This window comes from Phaenicophaeus curvirostris, chromosome 12, assembly GCF_032191515.1.
Source record: "Phaenicophaeus curvirostris isolate KB17595 chromosome 12, BPBGC_Pcur_1.0, whole genome shotgun sequence".
Lineage (NCBI taxonomy): Eukaryota > Metazoa > Chordata > Aves > Cuculiformes > Cuculidae > Phaenicophaeus > Phaenicophaeus curvirostris.
This window is the reverse complement of record NC_091403.1, coordinates 18,860,911-18,881,072: the sequence shown is the minus strand read 5'-3', so window position 1 is coordinate 18,881,072 and position 20,162 is coordinate 18,860,911. Positions and strand designations below refer to the sequence as shown.

Here is a 20,162-nt window from a genome sequence, read left to right as displayed (position 1 = left end):
TGTATCCCACTGGCTGACGTCTCCCCAGGGATTTGGGGGCTGTTTGAACCCCTCGGCAACACCCTTGGGAAGATGGGATGCTCAGAGGCTACTGTGGCTCTCTGGTGCTGGCTCGCAGCGTGTCTCCCTCCTCCTCCTCCTCCTCCTGCCAGTGACAAGATCGGCACTGGGCCCAGTTGTGTCAGCTCCATCCTGCCTCAAGTCTGCATTGTGAATCATCATCACCATCATCATCATCATCATCATCATCATCATCATCATGACCAACAGCAGCAGCGAGTTATTTCTGCTGCCTGCGAGGCCAGCGCTGCCCAGGCCGTGGCACAAACGGACCTTGCCTCTCCCTACGACTTTGCCACGTGGCCTCCAAGGAGGATGGGGACACTGGGTTTAAAAAAAATCTCCTGAAGAATCAGCCCCCAGTTCTAGCAACCCTTGTGCCTCTCTGCACCGCTGCTCAGGATCCCGGCTTGGACCAGAGCTCAGCATCCCCGGAGCAGCCCGGCTGGGAACGCCTGGGACTGGCACTGACTTGACATGCAGAAGCTCCAGGAGATGAAAGGATGATCTCCTAGGTCACACATACTTCTCTTTTCCTTCTCGGCTCCTCCACCACGCCCCTGCCTGAACTCACTGGGGTCACCCTGGCCAGCATGTTTCTTCCAGCACCAGTTCTGGCTCCCTCTTGGGAGCATCCAGAGATGCAGGGAACCTTCCTCTTCTAAACAAATAAAAACCAAGACTCGCTTCAAAGGAAACCAGAGCTCCCATCTGTTCCCAGTACAATTCCAGCTGCAACCATCGCTCCCGTTTCCCAGGGTTGCAAACCATCCATCCCAAGGGGAGGGGTTGCAATGGGCCCAGGCAGGTCCCCTCCCAAGCTGCCCACTGCTTAAGTCCCTCAGGGCTGCTTGGAGCAAATTACGAGCGCTAATTATGGCCTGACGAGGCTCCTTCTGCTCCATCCTTGACGTGCGGGGCTCCTGAACCCCTGGCAGACCTTGCCAGCATCTGTGCGCTGCCTGCACCTCCTCCCCCTCCACGACTGACTTTATCACGAGGACTATTTTTAGCGTGATGTACAAAGCCATTCCCGTCACCGTTTGGTGTCGTTCACCTCTCCAGCTCCTCTCTCTGTGTCTTTTCCTTCTGAGCACTCCAGGAAATGAAGGCAAGGCTGGAAAGATGCCCCGTGGGAAAACTGTCTCTGTGTGTGTGGCCGTGTGTGTGTTTCGGCTGGCGTGTGCCTTTGCTCGGGGCTTGCTCTCCATCACCGGCAGCGAAGCAGCACATGGTCCCCCCATGTGCCTGTTTACATGCTCTGTGTGTCTGTCCGTGTGTATTTGTGTCACTGCTTGGGTGCAGACTCTGCCGTGGGAGCCTCCCCCCACCCCAATCACCTCCTTCTTCTTCCTCACCCCCCTCCCGACAGCATCTCTCCTCCCCGCACGTGTATAACCAGCCCTGCTCCGTGCGACCTGCTCCCCTGCCTGGTTGCTCTCCTCTTTGGAAAATGCACCCCCAAACCCCACCACCCCTTGGGGCAAAGGCTGTCCACCCTCCTCCACACAGTTTGGGCTGGAGCATCTCCATCCCATGCGTCTCAAAGCCCTCAAACCCCTCGTTCCGCGCAGCACGGCGCTCAGCCAGACCCTATGATGGAATGAGGGGGTTCAGAGGAAAGCGGGGAGCCAGCCGAGCAGCCTCTCTACTCCCCGCTTCCCTTCCCAAGCACCATTCGGGTTCTCCTGGGAGATGTTCTATCAAGACACCCCAAGGTGAGGGAGGGGGACGGCCAGACAAAGGTTTGTCAGGGAGAAATAAACTGCCTAGAAATAAATGGCGAGGACCTGATCCTTTCCATGGGGAGGCATTAAACCTCCCTGGGCAGCGTGGGCTCAGATGGCCTCCAGCTTGTGGAGATCTGGACAAAGTCGTTTCTAGTGCACGTGCGCGTGTGTGTGTGTACACATCACAGAGCATTATCAAAGCCATACCAGCAGTATAAAGCTATTTCGTTGTCATACACTGGGAAAAAAAGAAGAGACGGGCATCACCCAGTAAAGGACCCTGCAGGTCTTTTCTTCATGCCCCCTCTCAGGCTCAGCCTGAGCTGCCACGAGCGCAGGCAGGGGCATCCCCAAGGAGGGACGCTCTGCAGGCACACGGATGCGTGCGAGCTTGGGATGCAACTAAACACAAGGGTTTTTAAAAACACAGGAATTCATTACGTGATGCAACCCGTGACACAGAGGCTGCGTGACATCCAGCTCTCCCTGGGTGTAATTAAGGCTTCCTATCAAACAAGAACAGTAATAACCCCTGCTTTGGGATTTCTTCATCCTTAGGCGATGACAATAGATTTTCATAGAATCATGGAATGGTTTGGGTTGGAAGGGACTTTAAAGCCCATCCAGTTCCAACCCCCTGCCATGGGCAGGGACACCTCCCACTGGATCAGGGGCTCCAAGCCCCATCCAACCTGGCCTTGAACACCTCCAGGGATGGGGCAGCCACCACTTTCCTGTTCAACCTGGGCCAGGGCTTCCCCACCCTCACAGGAAAACATTTCTTCCTAAAATCTCATCTCAATCTCCCCTCTTCCAGCTGAAAGCCATTCTCGTTGTCCTATCCCTGCACTCCTTGACCAAGATCCCCTCTCCAGCTTTCCTGGAGCCTCTTTCAGCACTGGAAGCTGCTCTAAGGTCTCCCCGCAGCCTTCTCTTCTTCAGGCTGAACAACCCCAGCTCTCTCAGCCTGTCCTCGTACTAGAGGTGCTTTCGGAAAATAAAGACTTGGCAGAAGACTTTACATTGAAAGGGGCTCTCTGGGTCGCCAAAAGGCAGCTTTGATTCCCTTGCCACCCAAAGCTGAACCCTCCGTTGTGTTTCACCTTCCTTGACCAAGACAAACTCCAGATGCTTTTAGCTGGTTTTAATTACACTCAAGTGACATAAAAGGAAGTAATTTTATTTGATAATTTCCAATACCTTTATCCTAAACTTTATTTCCTATGTTAATGCTGTAGTGGTCCTTTTGGACAGAGGAGAACCTGCAGCCCTTCGAAAGGATGCGATGCTCAAAACCTTGGGATATTTTGCTTTGATGTAGCAGCTGAAGCTTGCGGTGGTCCATAAGAGCACTAGGATGCTCCAGTCAGGCTGTCCCCACCAAGTTCCCTCTGCACTTCTCCCCCAGATCCTCAGCATTTTCTTAATAACTTCTTAATAGCTGTCTCTGAGCAATCGTTACCTTCTTACAGCTAAGTAGTTTACACAGGGAAGCTGAGGGTGCCAGTGAGGATACACAACATAATTTAATCCACTGTTCTGTGGGGGAAAAGAAGTTTCAGCAGAGATTAATTAGCAGTGAGGTTAAATCAGTGGCTGCTCTATTGCTTTTTTGCTGGTGGAGACCTCAAAGAAAGCAGGCAGATGTCCCCCATGGTACCTAAGGCAAGGGGCACCTTACAGCTCTTTGCGAGGGGACGCTTGGGTACTGGCTCTGTTTCTGATGCCACCAGCACTGGATGAATGTCACTGTGCCTCATCCCCGTGCCTGGAGCAGGTGGCAACCCTGGCTGGCCGGGTACCCCTGTCCCTATCCCATTGGCGCGTCCCCATCCCATTGGAGCATCCCCATCTGCGGGTGGGAAGAGCAGGGGTGACTCTGTTGCTGTGCACCCAGCGTCAGGGCTGCGCGGGGAGGTCCCTGTGTTTGCAGTGCCTGTCCCCATCACAAGAAGTGACAATCAGCCACCATGTGCAAGCGTGACTTCTCCCAGCGGAGAGGCTGCCTGCTTTATTTAGAAACGCCTTCTCATTTCCTCCCCTGTCGCGGCTCCGGCACACACACGCTCGTCTTTCCAGGATTGACTCACCTACTCAGGGTCTTCAAAGGCTTAAAACTTTGTGTTCCCTGGATTTCAGGCTGACAGGGATGAGGTTGCTGCCCTTCAATGGCCTCGTTGCCATTACACTGCAAGGTCACAGACCTTCCCCTCCCCTGTTCAAGCACCGGGCAATCATTTCTGGCCCCCTTCAAGGATCTCTGGAGCATCCTGTGAAACCCTGGTGGAGGAGAGATCTTCCAGGTGTGTCTTTGGAATTGGTTTTCCCATTATCTGGAAAGAGGAGCTGAAATGATCCCACTCATCGTGGCAAAGGGAATGGAACTGCTTGCATCCTATTCAAATCAGGTGTCAATGCTGCGAGAGGATCCTCTTAACTTCCACCGGCTTGTCTGAGGCTGCGGCTGAAGGGACGTTTCATCTCCCTCTCGACTAATCCACGGAGATGTGTGATATAGCATAAGCTAATATAATAGGTCATGCAAGGATTTACATCTCATTACAGGTTAGAGTCCTGGGAGGAAGGATGAGTCATTCTTACTTGAATATATTTTGGGGATAAGGAACAGTTTGGCTGCCCAAAGAAAAGCAAATAGGAAATCAACCACCTTGAGGCATCACCATGTGCTCTATCCCCAGCTCCCTCTGATTGTCCTCTCCCTTCTACCTCCAAGCAGGACAATGATCAAAGGGGCAGGAGAGCCTCCAGCAGCCGGGAGACCTTGCTGGAAGGCCTTTCCTTCACCTTTTGCTCCATCCCCATAAAACCTGTTCCCTAACTGCAGAAGATAAACCTCATGGTCCCTCTCCATGGGGCACATTCACCTCCTGGTGAGTGAACATCCCTGCCACGGGTGACTCAGTCCCAGCCAGTGCTCGCATGCTAATTTCCACCTAGCTGCTTTGACTGAGCATTTCTGCTCATCAAGAGCTGTTTTCTCATAGTTCCTCGGACAGGGAGGCTATGTGTTAGCTGACCCATCTAATCCAGCTGGAAAAAATCGGTCCTGACTTCAAGTCTCTTGCTGTTAGTGAATATTTGGATAGAAATCGGGACTGAGCAAAGCTCCTAGGACCAGCCACATCAAAAGTCTGCTCTGAACCAACCCAAGGATTGAACCTGCCTGGCATCCAAGGGCAAAGCGGCCCTGGGACGCAAGCAGGGATGCTTTTCCTCCTCTCTGCCCCTCTTTTCATCCAGCCCTTCTCTGACTGACAGCCAGAACTTGAACACATTGTTGGCGATGGGAGGTCTGCAGAGTGCCTGGGGCTCTCAGCCTCTTTCTGAGCAGGCTGGGAAAGCTCACTGTGCGCTAAAATTCATTTTCCATGGGCTGTCCATGGGAAACTGCTTAGAAGGTCTTCAGATTGTCACTTCAAACAGTTGGTAGGACTCATGAGCAGCCAGCTCAGTGTTGACTCAGGCTGAGCAGCAGCCACAGGGGCGTCTGAGTGGTGGGGAGATGCTGGGGGTGACGCTGGAGTTGTGCCAGCAGAGCCTCAGGTGGCTTTCTCGCTGCCTTGTGGCTGGGTGTAAAGGCAGCTCCCGCTCTCAGATGATGCTGGGGGGGTCACTGACAGCATTCAGGGGGCTCTGCTCTGCTGGGATTTAGCTGTAGCCCCATCGAGCCTTCGCTGGGACAAATGCCCTTTGTCACTTCCAAAAGTGGGCTCAGCTCCGTAACAGCAGCCGTCACTGCCTGACTGGATGATTCTCCAAGAAAAAGACATGATTTTACTTTTTAGTTTCCTTTTAAGACAATTTTTTTTGCCTGGTGCTACCTTGGGCAAGAAGGGAAGGGAGAAGATGGGCTGATCCCCCCTCCCTCTTTCACTTTATCATTTCACAGCTGTTCCATCATTTTAATCTGTGGAGATTGTCTTTAAATTTCGGAAATGAAATGATTTCCTGCAAGCCGGGATTGGGGTTTGGATCTGTGCTCATTTTTTCATGAGCGGAGAAGAAGAAAGGGAGAAATGGATGTTAAAGCCAGGCTGGCCATCTGGAAGGGAGGTGCGTTTCTGATGCCATTAATTGCTCCCTCCCCAAGGCTCCCGATACGGCTGCAGCCAAAGGAGATGGGAGTGGGGGCAGGATGGGAGCTGGGGGAGCTGGAGGGGCTGAGGGAATTACACAACATAAATCAGTGCCTGCTCCGTCCTCAGCCTCCTGGTTTAGGTGAATGTGTGGGTCCCTGGGCTGGCTCCAGTCCACCAGCGACGCAGCGCTTGGGGGGACCGAGAGCAGCGTTTATTAGAATTAATTAATATCATTGACAGCACTAGGAAAGAGAGGAACAAGCTTTTGGTCCCGGCAGCCTTTAGATCTAAGAGCAAACAACAGTTGTGACTCGTGTACAGTACAGATGGCTCTGACACAGGGCTCGGTCCCAGCTTTTCCTCTAGTAGGACTCAATGGATGGGGAATAGAGTGGGAAAAGGTCTGTTTCCTTGAGCTGAAAGCAGCCAGGCACCATCGCTGGTTGCTCACGGACAAGAGACAAGGGCATGGTGTCCGGGAGAGTCACACAGGGCTCCTGGTTTCATCCAGCCCTGAGGCACCAACACCAGTAGTGACGTTTCCCTGGGGGGACAAGGGGTAGTGGGGGGCGATGGAGACCTGGGGGTGGGAGATAGAAAGGGGCAATGGGGACCTCGGGGTGGGAGATGGGAAGGGGTGATGGGGACCTCGGGGTGGGAGATGGGAAGGGGTGATGGGGACCTCGGGGTGGGAGATGGAAAGGGGTGATGGGGAGCTGGTGGTGGGAGATGAAAAGGGGCAATGAGGACCTGGTGGTGGGAGATGGAAAGGGGCAATGAGGACCTGGTGGTGGGAAATGGAAAGGGGTGATGGGGAGCTGGTGGTGGGAGATGGAAAGGGGCAATAGGGACCTCGGGGTGGGAGATGGAAAGGGGCAATGGGGAGCTGGTGGTGGGAGATGGAAAGGGGCGATGGGAACCTCGGGGTGGTAGATGGAAAGGGGCGATAGGGACCTCGGGGTGGGAGATGGAAAGGGGTGATGGGGAGCTGGTGGTGGGAGGTGGCAGGGGGGTTGTGGGGGGGCGATGTTGGGCGCTGGAGGGCGCTGGGGACGGGGCGGTGGGAGGGGGCGGGGGGGGGGGGCGAGGGGGGGCGATAGGACCCGGGGGCGTGGTCGGAGTGGGAGGGGGCGTGGTCGGGGTGGTCGGGGGCGTGGCCTCCGCCGCGGCGCGCGCCTCGGAGCTGTCCGCGCCCCGGTGCTGAAGCTCCCGCCGCTCCGCTCGGCTCCGCTCGGCCCCGCCATGGGCACCGGGGCGGCGCGGCCCCGCTGAGCCCCCCGGGAACCCGGCCCCGCAGAGCCCCGGCTCCTCCAGAACCCGCTGATCCGGCACCCCGGGACCTTCCCCTCCACGGCATCCCCGGAACTCGGTAACCCAGCGCCTCGGGAGCTCGCCTCCACAGCATCCCGGATTCCCTGGAACTCGGTATTCCGGCACCCCGCGAACTCATCTCCACAGCATCCCGGCTCCCCGGGAACTCGATATTCCTGCACCCCCGGAGCTCACCTGCACAGCATCTCAGCGCCCCGGGAACTCAGTGCTCCAGCACTCGGGGAACTCACTTCCACAGCATCCTGGCTCTCCGGGAACTCCGCGTTCAGGCGCCCTGAGAACTCACCTCCACAGCATCCCAGCCCCCGGGAACTCAGCTTCGCTAATTCCAGCTCCTCAATAACCCAGTTCGCTGGAAGCTCACAACCACAGCACCTTGGCTTCCCAGTAACTCCCTACTCCCAGCACCCGAGCATCTCTCGGCTCCCCGGCACTCTGGCTCACTCTTAGCCCTGCTCCTCAGGCTCTCCTCACCTCAGCATCCCTCCTTCCCTGCTCCTCGGTACCCCAGGATCCCCATCTCACCATTAACCTCAGTTCTCCCAACATCCTAGCTCTGCCGTAACTCCGCACCCCAGCTCCCCAGCACCTATTGTCCCCCGGCACCCGAGCTTCCCGACTCCCCGGGACCGTGACCATGGCGTTCATGGTGAAGAGCATGGTAGGGGGGCAGCTGAAGAACCTGACAGGTGGCCTTGGAGGCGAGGAGAAGAGCGAGGGTGAGAAGTCTCCAGCCGAGGCACAAGGCATGACCCGGGAGGAGTACGAGGAATATCAGCGGCAGCTGGTGGAGGAGAAGTGAGTGTGACTGGCACCGGGCACTGGGGCGAGCTGGACTTGCGGGGTCCCGATGGGAGGCAGGATGCTCCCCCTGCAGCCTTACAACCCGTGCATGGGAGGTCTGAGGGGAGACAGAGGGTGGCAGAACCATGAGGGAGTTTAATGAACCCCTAATCCCTTAATCCGCTTCTTTGCCAGGGAGACAGGATTGTTTTCTCCCTCCAGGTTGTGCCAGGGGGGTGGAAATTGTGAGGAATCAGGACGGTGCCGAGGAGACGGGGGGTGCCTGGGTTGTGGGATGGGATGGAGGTGCTCAGACCCCAGATCTGGGGGCACTGGCTGTCAGTAACTGCCCTGTGTGGTTTGCAGGATGGAGAGAGATGCCCAGTTTGCCCAGCGCAAGGCAGAGAGAGCCACGGTCAGGTCCCACTTCCGAGAAAAGTACCGGCTCCCAAAGGTATGGACGTGCGGAGCATGAGTGGGGGACACAGGGAGCTGAACCCCAACACAGCCCTCATGGGTGGGCTTGGCAGAGGGGGCTGGGGGGGACAGGCAACCCCCCTGCTCTGCCAGGAGGGGAAGGGACATCTGTCCCCCTTGGCTGGGTGGGTTCTTTTGAGCTACAAAACCGAATTGGAAGTCAGTTCCCCTAAAAAGAATCCTTCCACCCAAATCGCCCCTTGCTGTTACCGTGATCACTGCACGGCACGAGTCCCAAACAGCAGGAACACCAACACACCCCGTCTCGATCCCCCTTCCTCTCTTTTGTTGACTGAATCCCACTGGATGAGGGAAAAATCACCTTCACCCAGGGACCTCCAGCTCTGTAGTTGGGAGCGAAGCCTGAGTTACACCTTCCTGGCTGGACTAGCCAGCTCCTCTCCTGGATTAGTTGGCACAGGTTTCCTCACTAAACTCTGATTTTGGAACTTCTGCTCAATGAGTGATTCACTAGAAACAATTTAATCAAGGGATAATTCAGCTGTTCTTGGAATCGCTACAAGTTCTTCTCCCCTCCCCAAACCCACCCTTTCAGTGAGAATCTCTCAGGGCTGAATACTCTAAATTGGAGATGGGCTAATTTTAGTTCAGAAAGGTCAGCAAAGCCAAGTGATATTGTTCAGATGGTTTGAATGGGTTCAGGCAGCCTGGATGCACACCCCACTGCTTCTCACACCCCTTTTATTGCCAGGAAATAAACAGCTGGAGGATTTATTTTTCCCCTGCCAAAAGCAAGAAAAGGCAAAAAAAAAGGAGAAGAGATGGAGTTTTTTTCCTCTAGGGGAAACAGGGATTTGTTCAGATCTAGCCCCCCAATCCTTTCACTGCTTTCTCATGCTTGAGATGTCCCTTCTAATCTTCTGACAAGTTTCTTCTGCTCATTACTGATCCCACTTGGCAGCCAGGCTGCCTCTCGCAGAGCCTTCTTGTAGCTCTCCAGCGCAGAGCAGACCCCGCTCTCCGGTGGGTGCAGTCATTAAGCATACGTGTGGCTTAATTGGGTGTCTAAACCTCCCCAAACGCTCCAGCGGGAGCTAAAAGCCAATTTATACTGATGCTGGCACACTCGGGTTTTCATCTCAGCTCTTGCTGTGTCCCCTGGTGGGCACCTGGACTCTGCTCAGCCGTGTCCCCTCTGGGTCAGCAGTGATGGAGCATCCTACCCACAGCACAAGGATAATCAATTAGATGAGATCTTAGGAAGAAATGTTTTCCTATGAGGTTGGTGAAGCCCTGGCCCAGGTTGCCCAGAAAAATGATGGTTGCCCCGTCCCTGGAGATGTCCAAGGCCAGGTTGGATGGGGCTTGGAGCAACCTGATGCAGTGGGAGGTGTCCCTGCCTATGGCAGAGGGTTGGAATTGGATGGGCTTTGAGATCCCTTCCAACCCCAACCATTCTATGATTTTGAGCCCCAGGGACTAATCAATATAGACCTTAAAGTGGGAAGGCACCCAAAGTCCATGCTGAAAGCACCGTGAGCCTTGTGTGTGTCCTCAGTGCCTCCAGAAGCCCCCCCTTCCCACCTGCAGCACCCTGACTTTCTCCTGGCCCCTTTCAGAACGAAACGGATGACAATCAGATCCAGCTGGTGGGAGGTGACGTGGAGCTGCCCAAAGAGCTGGCCAAGATGATCGAGCAGGACAACGAGGAAGAGGAAGAGAAGAACTCGGTTATTGGCCAGCTCAGCAACATCCAGAACCTGGACCTTGATTCCTTGAAAGACAAAGCTTCGGCCACGCTAGAGGACCTGAAGCAATCGGCTGAGAAATGCACCGTGATGTGACCTGGCTGAACCCCCCTCCCCGTCGACGCGACGGTTGGGGAGAAGGGAGGGGATGAAGCCGAGGGTCTGGCGGTGGCTGCTGCCTGCAGCGGGGACCCCACTGATGTTGTCACCCTTGCCTTGTGTGAGTCGGGTCCTCCTTCTGCGCCATGTGAAGCCTCGAGTCCCTGACCCAGATGTCCCTGATGTGTGGTTTTCGTTTTGTTCTCTGGTCTGAGGTTTAGAGCAAAGAACCAGCATGTCCCCCCCTGCCCTGTGCCCCAACGCCTCCTCCTGTGCCCGTGTCTGTAGCGAGTGCTGGGGGGGTTTGCAGGGAAGGAAAGCGCTAAGTGACCTTGGAGTGTTATTGAACCGCGTCAGCGTGGGAAGGCGAAGGCTTTCCAGCAGAGCGGTGGCCATACGCCGTGTCTCTGCTTCCACATTTCCACCGAGCCTCCTAGAAACGACAGGGAGCCTCCAATCTGCTCTTCAAGGACGAGACACAATGAGAAATCCCCCCCTCCTCCCCACTGCTGCATCCCATACCCGTCACACGAGAAATAACATCCCGTCCGTGCAAGAAATACCGAGCACTTTGCCCTTGAGGGCCCCTCTCGAAGGAGTCAGCTGGGAAGGACCTGCTACATGATCCCATTTAGCCCAGCGGGAAGGAGGGTGTTGAGGACAAGAGGGATAAAGCCATTACGCTTCAATTAACGCCAGAGAGGAATAAATCCTCTCTCCGGTGCATCATCCCTCTCCCAGGGTGGGACCCACTCGTGTCCTTGTTCCTTCCAGAAGAACAAAGTGATAATAAGGGGAAAATCTCTCCTCCTCCGTCGTGCTGTAGTCGTGTGCTGTGCCCTGGTGAGTGTCTCTCCTCCTCCTATTCTGTCCCCGTGCCATGGTACTGTTATAACCGGTGGAATAAATACCAGGAGATGTCTATGCATTTATTTCTCTCCTCGAGCAGTGCTTGATAAAGATTTTGGGGTGCCCCCAGGTCTGAGGGCTGGAGAGAGATCAAGCGCATCCCCTCTGATGGGCAGAAGAGAGCGGTGATGGGAGCTCGAGGGAGAAATCTCTTGCAGCATCATTGAAAAAGAAGCATCACGCCTCGTCGTGGTGGGGGGCTTTGCCACGTTTCATGCTGAGGAGATGACACTATGAGCTTCTCTGTGTTAGCAGCCAGGTATAAAAGCAAACAAACCCCCTAGATTTCACAGATTTTTGGCTATTTTGGAAAAAAAGCCTTCAGATCCCTCACCAGCTCAGTCTCACGGGCACTGTGGGGTGTCCACGGCGCCGCTCTGAGCAAGGACACGTCTCTGCAGGGCGGAAAGCACGATAAGTAGAGGTGTGACTTCAATTCGGAACAGCTCTGGCCTCCCAGCATCCCGGGGGGTGCTGGGCTCCTGCCGTGAGGCTTCCTGGAAAGTGCTGGCACAGGCCAGCTATTTACTGCCCCAAATCCCAAAGGAGCGGATTAACTGTGATTTACTTTTGCAGGGGGGGCGGGAGTCATCCAGGAAAAAAATGCAGAGCAGGGTGCTGGGATGATTATTGTTAATTATCATTCTGATGGCAGCAAGGATGCTGGATCAGGCCATCCCTGGGGCTGAGCAAGCTCCCCGGTACGGCCAGGAGATTGCTTTCTGTCCCTGGAAGCACCATGCTGGAGGCAGGGAATCCTAAGAAACTCCGGATAGCCTCCAAAATCAGAGGTTTACTCACCTCCCAGAGGAAATCAGCCCTGCTTTGGCTGGCAGGACAGGCAGACGGAGGCCGTCCTGGGGATTCCCATCATCCCAGCCCTCCAGCTACGTGGACCAAGCTGCTCTCCAGCCCCAAGGACCAGGCTGTCCTCCAGCCCCACAGCTCTGGGTCCACCTGCCCCAGGCAGAGCCCCAGCTCAGCCCCACACGACGCCGGAAGCTGGCGAGAAAGGAGAGGGAAGATTGGCAGAAGCGGCTTTAGCTCTGAAAGGAGATCATACCTGATGAGGATCAGCCCGAGCTCGTCTAATCCCCCAACAGGAAAGGGATAGCAGAGAGGAGGTGCTGAGCCCTCCAGCCTGGCTTGGCTTTTAAATCCCCAGCCGATGGCAAGGCTTGATCAATAAAACATCCCACGGGAGAGCGGGATCCCCACCGGAGCAGAGGGAGGGCGATGGGGCTGGGGGATGCAGCCCTTCAGTTCATCCCCACCTATAATCAACACCAACCCACCAGGGCACAGCCTAGAACCTGTCCCCACCTTCTCTTTTGCCCCCCTTCCCCGCTCCGCTTGCTCCGCACTCGCTCCCAGCCCACGTGCCGCCACGCAAAGGCCGCATGCAGCTCCACGGGTTTATTTTAGGAGGCACCATGACCCCCAGGCATGTGAAAAGCAAGCAGCACGCGCTCTCCCCGCTCGGCTCCGCAACGTGTTAAGCCTCAGCAAAGCATTCCCAGCAAAGCGTCGTGAGCTCTGAGGATGCTCCAAGCCTGCATCCCTGCTCCCACGGCTGGCTCGGTGTCTGCACTGGGGAGGAGAGCTTGGGATGGGGTGGAGGGGGACCAAGGGCAGCCAGCTCTGCTCCTGCCTGTCCCCTCCCGATCGAGACATGCATCCCGTGCGCCAGCATCCTTGGCTGATGGGTCCCTGAGCATTCCTGAAGTTAAGCATCCCTCCTACCTGTGCCGTGCAACAGCTCTGGGCATCAACACACAGGCTAAAAGACTTAAAATAAAGAATTAGCATGGATTACAGCAGAAAATCTATATTTTCTCTACAACACTATAAACCGCTATATAATTTCCTAACCTGTGGGGCCAGGTTGGGGGTGGATTTGTCCAAGCATGGGGGCTGGAGGAGCTCTGTGAGCAGCTGAGCTTAGAAACAAATGTCCCGTGGGCGGGCAGAGCTCCCACCCTCCTGCAACGGGCACGGAGCAGCAACTCAGGATCCAGCTATGGCATCAGGCCTCCTTCCTGATGGGTCCACGGGACAATGGGAGCGGTTTTCCCAATGGCCAAAGCATGAAATGAGCAATAATTAAAGTGCCAAAACAAATGAACCTCCCTCAAGGATGGGGGATCTCTGTTGAACAACGTAGGGAAGGGATGGCCCCGTCCATCCCACCACTGCTGGTCCACATACAGGGATTAATCCAGATTAAAGCACACGGGGAGAGCCCGGGATTAGCTCCACACACTGACCCAGCTTTTCCCAACCCTCTCTTTAAAGCCTGCCGAGTGTTTGAACTCAGATCACCGCGTCACCCTCGGGGTGGCACCGGGAGGGCGATAAACCCATCTGCTGTCCCTCTCGGGGTGACGATCTGGATGCTCCGGCTCGGAAGAGCCCTTTGCAAGGGCTGGATGGCTCAAAGAGGCAAGACGGCTTTGGGAGGAGGCAGGCAGAGCCACGCTGAGCAGCAGAGGCCATGGCCAGAGCTGGCATCGCGCTGCCACGCCGGGACTGCTCGCTTCGTGCCTTCTTCCCTCTAGCTGCACAGCCCTGACACGCTGGAGAGACTCTCATCCAGCCCAGAGCTCCGTCACCTCCAGGGACGCGGTTGGACCTTCTCCCAGCTTCAAAAAGCTCCGGATACAGCCACGTCTTCGGCAGAGCGTAAAGGCAGATGCGATTATCCGCGCCGGCTGCCGCAGCCAGCCGACTCAGCCAGCCCCGGCGGCTCTGCGTGAGCCATGGGCCGGGGGAGGACAGGGGCTTTGAAAGCTCTTTAAAGCCTCAGGATATAATCTCTGCTTGGAATAATAATAATAAAAAGACATAAAAATGCCTTGCTACATCTGCCTGGGAAGCTCTCCGGCAGCAGCTCGGAGCAGGCGGTGAAGGACTAAAGGCACCACGTTCATCTGGGGTGAAGGCAGCCCGGGTCACGGCTCAGAGCATCCCCAAAATCCCCCTCATCGTCTGCTCCAGCCTTTCCCCAACACCTCCCTGCCCAGCGCAGCCATTCCTCGGCTGCCAGGAAAATCTGGAGGAGAAAATGTGATTTTACATAATCGTTCATGTTGTTCTGCCCGATGTTTTACACGTACACGCACACACAAAGTGATCTGAAGCGAAAACAAGGTCAAACCTTTGCTTTGGCTGCCGCGTGCCCCCAGGGAGCTCACGGAGGGCATTCCCAGCCAGCGCTGGTGGAGGAGAAGGACGAGGGGACCCCTGGGTCCAGTCCAGGGCAGGGGGACGAGGATGAGGGGTTTCAGGCAGCACTGGCTGGAGGAGAACGATGGGGGGACCCTCAGCTCCAGTGCTGGGCAGGGGGACAGGGATGAAGAGTCCCCAGAGCTCCCTAATGGTTTCAGGCTCAGCACTGGGCTTGGCTGGAAACCCCTCCCACATCTTTGAGCACAAACCTGAGATTGGAGAAGCTCAAGAAACCAAAATAAGTGTTTATTACAGACAATAAATTACATTCCCTTGAAATCCAATAGATATCGGGACAAGTCCCTGGCTCTGTGCACCGCGAAGACCTCACTGCCCTGGATAAGTGACTTCTGCAGGACAGGGGGTGCTTCAGGGAATATAAATGTGGATATCGGGGTTGTCCGAGCCCTGAGGAGCAGAGCAGGCGGGATGGCCAGGCTCTGCCTTCGGGGAGGTATCGCTGCTGTTCGCAGTGGCGCGATGGTCCCTGAAGGTGATTGATTCCTGCTCGCCTGTTTTACTCCACGACTGCACAACCCATTAGTCCCCCGCTGAGCACAGCAACACCTCGTGACACAGATGACGGTGGCAGCTGGTACCTGCCAGGCTCCGATGGGGACAGATTTAGGAAGCAACAGCCTCAATCTCGATGCTCCAGCAGGAAGAGGAGGTTTAGAGGGGCTGGGGCAGTGCAATCGGCTGCCGGAGGCCGGGCAAACCATGAGACGTGCAGAGAGGTAGTTGCTGGGTGAGGAAGGCACAGCCGAGGGCAGGCAGCGTTCCCGAGCCCATGCCCGCTGCCGGCACCGCCAGCCTGCAGTGACCGGTGGGATTTGGTAGATCCAGGCTGGGCACACGCTCAGCGCTCCCCGAGAAAGATTTGGGAATTAATATCCAGCCGAAAAGGCAGGAGCCGTATGCGACTGGCAGCGGGGATATTGTGCCAGAGGCCGGTGCCAGGATAAAAATACCCAGCGTGTCGCAGCCAGCAGAGGGAATTAGAGTGGAATAACCCGCCGGCCGTGGGCAGGGCTGGGAGCAGGCTCTGCGTGGTGGGAAATGAGTCGATGTCAGTAGCTGGGAAGAGGGGCAGGTGGCCCCGCAGACATCCCTGGGGGACCAGGGTGAGCCCTTGAGGTGGTGACCCCAATGCAGTCGGGATGAGAACCTCGTCCTTCCTCTCCCCAGCATCTCTTCCCAGGGTGGTGCCAGGGCAGCGTCGCACCAGCCAGCTCACGGGTGTCACTGCAAGGTACAGGCTGTGCAGGGGGACAGAGGATGGTCACACATCGTCACCCAGCCCAGCGAGCTCCCAGCCACAGATAATCCCATGATGAGGGAGAGGAGGGCGTGCTGGGTGGGGATTACCCACAGCTGGAAGAGCCCAATGGTTGTGGCAGCTGTAGGGACAATCCCCACCTCGGGACCACAGCCACAAGGGGGGACACTGCATCTCCAAGCCCCCCTCTGACAGGACGGAGATGGGTACTCACTGCTCCGGACAGGCTCTGCCAACGCTGCCTTGCCCATGGACTGTGTCTCCCGCATCTACCATGGGAGAGGAAGAGGTTCCAGCCTGTAAACCCCCAAGCAACTTCCAAGCCCCCCCAAGCACACTCCAGAGCCCCCCAAGCACGTTCTGAGCCCCCCAAGCACGTTCTGAGCCCCCCAAGCACGCTCAAGAGACCCACAAGCACACTCTGAGCTGCATCTGCCACAGGAGAGGAAAGGTTTCTAGCCTGTAGCCCCACCAGCCACACTCCAAGCCCCATGAAGCAGTCGTACCTTCATCTGATCTTTCAAGTACTCAGCTCGAGACATCAGGGTTTGGATCTAGCAAAGAGAGAGAGAGAGAGAGAAGTCCCTGCAAAGCCACAGCAAGAGGGACACCACTGCTGACCCACAGCTGGCACTCACCTCAGCATGGAGCAGCTCACGCCGCCTCCCTGCAGGCTCCGCTGCAGAAGGAAGAGGGATATGGAATCAGGTGTGGGCGCAGGATCCGTGCCTGCCCCACAGCAGCCCCCACAGCCCCAACTCACCAGCCAGGAGGAGCAGCAGCTCACCCAGGCTCTGCTGGTAGAGCTCCAGGGTGTCCCTGTCATCTCTGCCTTCCTCCTCCTGCAAGGGACATCAGGGCTGGGCTGCAGCTAGAGGGGATGCCCAGCTCCCTCCCCACCTGGGTATGTTCTTTCCCCCTGCACTCGAGGGGAGAATGGACCCCAAATCCAGGGCTCACCTTTGCAATGGCAGCAGAGGCAATTTCCAGTGCAGCGCAGAGCCGAGGTTTGTCCTTGGCCATCTCTGCGAGGGGACATTGCAGTGGGCAGCACCCCAGGGAGGCTCCTTCCACCCCAAAACTCTACCGGGTGCCCCTTTCCTGCTCCAACGCTGCAGAGATCCCCCAAAACCGCTACCTTTAAGAAGCTCTCTGGCCGGGTTCCCTTGCTGCAGGAGGTTCTTGTTGCTGGAGGTGACCAATGCCTTCAGCTCCTCCGCTCGGGAGATGTATTGCCCCACCTGCAAACAGATTTGTAAGGGATGAAGGGACTCCCATCACGAAGGACAGAGGATTTGGGGTGCATCTTGCCAAGATAAGCTGGGAGATGCTGTCCTCCACCTCCCGAGGGATTTCTTGGCTCACCTTGGCCCGGATGGCTTCTTTCCGGCGAGTGTCGCTTTCATCTAGGGGGGAAGAAACCGATCTCTGGGGGGGTGATGCCCCCCAAAAAAGCACCCAGCACTTTCCATGACCCACAGAGCGGACTCACAGTGCAGAGCCGGCACAAAATACTCCAGGGCTTTGCAGTAAAGAGAGAGAGCGGCGGAAGCATCTCCTTCTTTATCTTTCTTCACCGCCTCCACCACCAGGTCGGTCTGGGGGAGATGAGGCAGGGGCTCAGGGTTCAGCCCCTCTGCCTTCCCAGGGATCAGCGCCCCAGCACCCCGCTCACCGCCTTGGCGAGGCTCTCGGGGCCGGGGACGTGCTCCATATCCACAAAGGGGTGAGCAAAGAAGCACTCGAAGGAGATGCGCTTCAAAGGGTCCCTCTCCAAGAGCTGCCCTAAGAGATCCCGGCATTCTGGGGAGAGCAGGGGCCGACTGGGAAGCTGAGGAGGGAACAGGGCTGAGCCCACTGGCCCTGTTGCTGCCCCTGCACGGGAACAGGCCGCGAGAACCCACCCCGCTCCATCCCATCCCGCGTTACCTCGACAGCCCGGTCGCTGCGGATCTTCTCCTCCAGCTCAGCAAAAGAGCGGGAAGCAAAGGGCGGCTTCCCAAAAAGTGCTTCTGTGGGGGTAGAAAGGGAGATGGAAAGGGGAAAACCAGCCCCGAGCCAAGCCCCAGGGTGGGTAAAAGCAGAAACTCACCATAAAGGATGACGCCCACCGACCACAGGTCTGCCCGGGCGTCATAGTGCTGGCGGCAAACCATCTCGGGGGCCATGTAGAGCGGGGAGCCCCGCAGAACGTGCTTCTCGTCCCACGGCGACATGTGCTGCGCAAACCCAAAATCTGCAGGAAAAGGGCGAGGAGGGATAGCGAGGAGGGAGCGGGAGAAGGAATCACCCCTTCCAACCCCACTGTTAGGACCTGCCCTGACCTGCCAGCTTCAGCTGGGGGTTCTCCGGGGCACTCAGGAGGATGTTTTGCGGCTTGAGGTCCAGGTGGGAGATGTTGTGGTCATGGAGGAACTTGAGGGCGCAGGCTGGGCAGGCAGACACGTGGCAGCGGGGAGCCCAGCACAGCCCGGCCTCCCAAACTCCCTGGGGAGAGGGACCTTACCGAGCTGTTGCAGGAAGATGCGTGCCACCTTCTCGGGGAGCATCCTGCGCATCCGGATGAAGCGGGAGAGATCCCCGCCGGCACAGAACTCCATGATAAGGTAAATGTGGTCATTGTCCCACTGCGAGGCAAGAGGACCCCGTCGCACCACCCCAGCCGCGCATCTCACCCACGCAGCGTCCACCTGGACCGGTTTGCCTGGTTGCTGGCACCAAGTCCCATGGATACGCCCTTGGGGAGCTGGGAGAGAGTCCAGAACCTGACCTGGAAGTCCTTGAGCTCCACGACGTGAGGGTGGCGGATAGTCTTCAGGATCTCGATCTCGGTCAGCAGGTTCTCCACCGATGCCCGGTTGAGGCTACTCTTGCTCACACACTTGATGGCCACCACCTCCCGCGTGTCCCGCTGCCGAGGGGAGCCAACCCTGCATCCCCCCTGCACCCCCACCCCAAAACAGCCACCCGGGGGGGGTCTTCCCCAGCCTGGCAGGGGGTCCTGGGTGGGAAGGGAGCCCCTGAAGTGAGGCGGGGGGGCAAGCTGAGGGGCTGTGGGGATGGTGGGGCTGTGAAAAAGGGGGAGGAGGAGGTGTGAAGAGAAGGCCTATGAAAAAAGGGGGGTGCAAAAAGGGGGGAGAGGGCTGGGAAAAGGGGGGGCTGGGAGAAGAGGGAAGGGGGTTGGGAAAAGGGGCAGGGGGCTGTGGAAAGGGGAAGAGGGCTGTGGAAAGAAGGGAAGAGGGGGAAAGGGGCTGTGAAAACAGGGGGAAAGGGGGGCTGGGAAAAGAGGAGGAAAGGGGGAAAAGGCGCTATGAAACGGGGAAGGAGGAGTTGTGAAATGGGGAAAAGGGCTGCGAAAAGAGGGGGCTGTGAAATGAGGGAAGGGGGTTGCGAAAAGGGACAGGGGTCTGTGAAAAGAAGGGAAGAGGCTGAGAAAAGAAGGGAAGGGGTAGTGAAAAGAGAGGGAAAGGGGCTGTGAAAAAGGGAGAAGAGGTGGAAAAGAGGAGGAAAGGGAGAAAAAGGCGCTAGGAAACGGGGAAGGGGGGGGCCGTGCAAAGAGGGGGTCCCGCAGGAAGGGCCCGCCCCTACCTTCCTGTAGGCCTTGTAGACGGTGGCGTAGGTGCCGGCGCCGAGGCGCTCGGTGAGGATGAAGCCGTCCAGGCGCGGCGGAGCCCACCCCGCCCCGGCCCCCGCCATCCCGGCCCCGGCCCCGCGCTTCCGCCGGATGGACACGCCCCTTCGGCCTCGGCCACGCCCCCTCCGGCATCTCCCCGGGGCTCAGGGCTGGGTCCAGCCCCGTTCAATGTCTTTATCAATGACCTGGATGAAGGCATCGAGGGCACCCTTAGCAAGTTTGCGGATGACACTAAGCTGGGTGGAAGTGTCGATCTGCTGGAGGGTCAGGAGGCTCCAAAGGGATCTGAACAGGCTGGACCGCTGGGCTGAGACCAATGGCAGGAGGTTTAACAAGGCCAAGTGCCAGGTCCTGCACTTGGGGCACAACAACCCTGTGCAGCTACAGACTAGGAGAAGCCTGTCTAGAAAGCTGCCTGGAGGAGAGGGACCTGGGGGTGTTGGTTGACAGTGACTGAACATGAGCCAGCAGGGGCTCAGGTGGCCAAGAAGGCCAATGGCATCTTGGCTTGGATCAGACACGGCGTGGCCAGCAGGGCCAGGGAGGTTCTTCTCCCTCTGGACTCGGCCCTGGTGAGACTGCTCCTCAAATCCTGTGTTCAGTTCTGGGCCCCTCACCACAAGAAGGATGTTGAGGCTCTGGAGCGAGTCCAGAGAAGAGCAACAAAGCTGGTGAAGGGGCTGGAGAACAGGCCTTATGAGGAATGGCTGAGAGAGCTGGGGGTGTTTAGCCTGGAGAAGAGGAGGCTGAGGGGAGACCTCATTGCTCTCTCCAACTACCTGAAAGGAGGTTGTGGAGAGGAGGGTGCTGGCCTCTTCTCCC

At 57.1% G+C, this 20,162-nt stretch overlaps 2 protein-coding genes across 3 annotated transcripts; one reads left to right on the top strand and one right to left on the bottom strand.

The window, feature by feature from the left end:
- The first annotated feature begins 7,246 nt into the window (after positions 1-7,246).
- On the top strand, positions 7,247-11,234 carry CPLX3 (complexin 3). 2 transcript variants are annotated; one of them, XM_069866488.1, is made up of 4 exons: positions 7,247-7,315; positions 7,777-8,020; positions 8,372-8,459; positions 10,063-11,234. In XM_069866488.1, exons 2-4 carry the CDS (start codon positions 7,860-7,862, stop codon positions 10,285-10,287), a joined length of 474 nt encoding a protein of 157 aa, XP_069722589.1. In that variant the 5' UTR covers positions 7,247-7,315; positions 7,777-7,859; the 3' UTR covers positions 10,288-11,234. The 2 variants fall into 2 exon arrangements, with proteins under 2 accessions (XP_069722589.1, XP_069722590.1); XM_069866489.1 differs by lacking the exon at positions 7,247-7,315 and having other exon boundaries at positions 7,578-8,020.
- A 3,865-nt stretch (positions 11,235-15,099) lies between these two features.
- Positions 15,100-19,422, bottom strand: ULK3 (unc-51 like kinase 3). Its single transcript, XM_069867043.1, has 16 exons — positions 19,295-19,422; positions 18,477-18,617; positions 18,213-18,333; positions 18,031-18,135; positions 17,799-17,942; positions 17,636-17,718; positions 17,382-17,537; positions 17,199-17,304; positions 17,072-17,112; positions 16,845-16,947; positions 16,667-16,731; positions 16,470-16,548; positions 16,345-16,385; positions 16,213-16,260; positions 15,684-15,975; positions 15,100-15,350 (listed from the first exon to the last, which is right to left on the bottom strand). The coding sequence occupies exons 1-16, from the start codon at positions 19,400-19,402 to the stop codon at positions 15,100-15,102; spliced, it is 1,884 nt and encodes a 627-aa protein (XP_069723144.1). The 5' UTR covers positions 19,403-19,422.
- Positions 19,423-20,162: the final 740 nt, after the last annotated feature.

Excerpts from the sequence above, each read along its gene's own strand:
- ULK3 (XM_069867043.1), bottom strand. The coding sequence starts at position 19,402 with ATGGCGGGGGCCGGGGCGGGGTGGGCTCCGCCGCGCCTGGACGGCTTC. Across the intron at positions 18,136-18,212 it reads CATCTTCCTGCAACAGCTCG|CCTGCGCCCTCAAGTTCCTC; the intron begins GTAAGGTCCCTC and ends CTGCCTGCCCAG. Across the intron at positions 17,305-17,381 it reads CCGAGAGCCTCGCCAAGGCG|ACCGACCTGGTGGTGGAGGC; the intron begins GTGAGCGGGGTG and ends CATCTCCCCCAG.
- CPLX3 (XM_069866488.1), top strand. The coding sequence starts at position 7,860 with ATGGCGTTCATGGTGAAGAGCATGGTAGGGGGGCAGCTGAAGAACCTG. Across the intron at positions 8,021-8,371 it reads CGGCAGCTGGTGGAGGAGAA|GATGGAGAGAGATGCCCAGT; the intron begins GTGAGTGTGACT and ends TGTGGTTTGCAG. Across the intron at positions 8,460-10,062 it reads AAAAGTACCGGCTCCCAAAG|AACGAAACGGATGACAATCA; the intron begins GTATGGACGTGC and ends GGCCCCTTTCAG.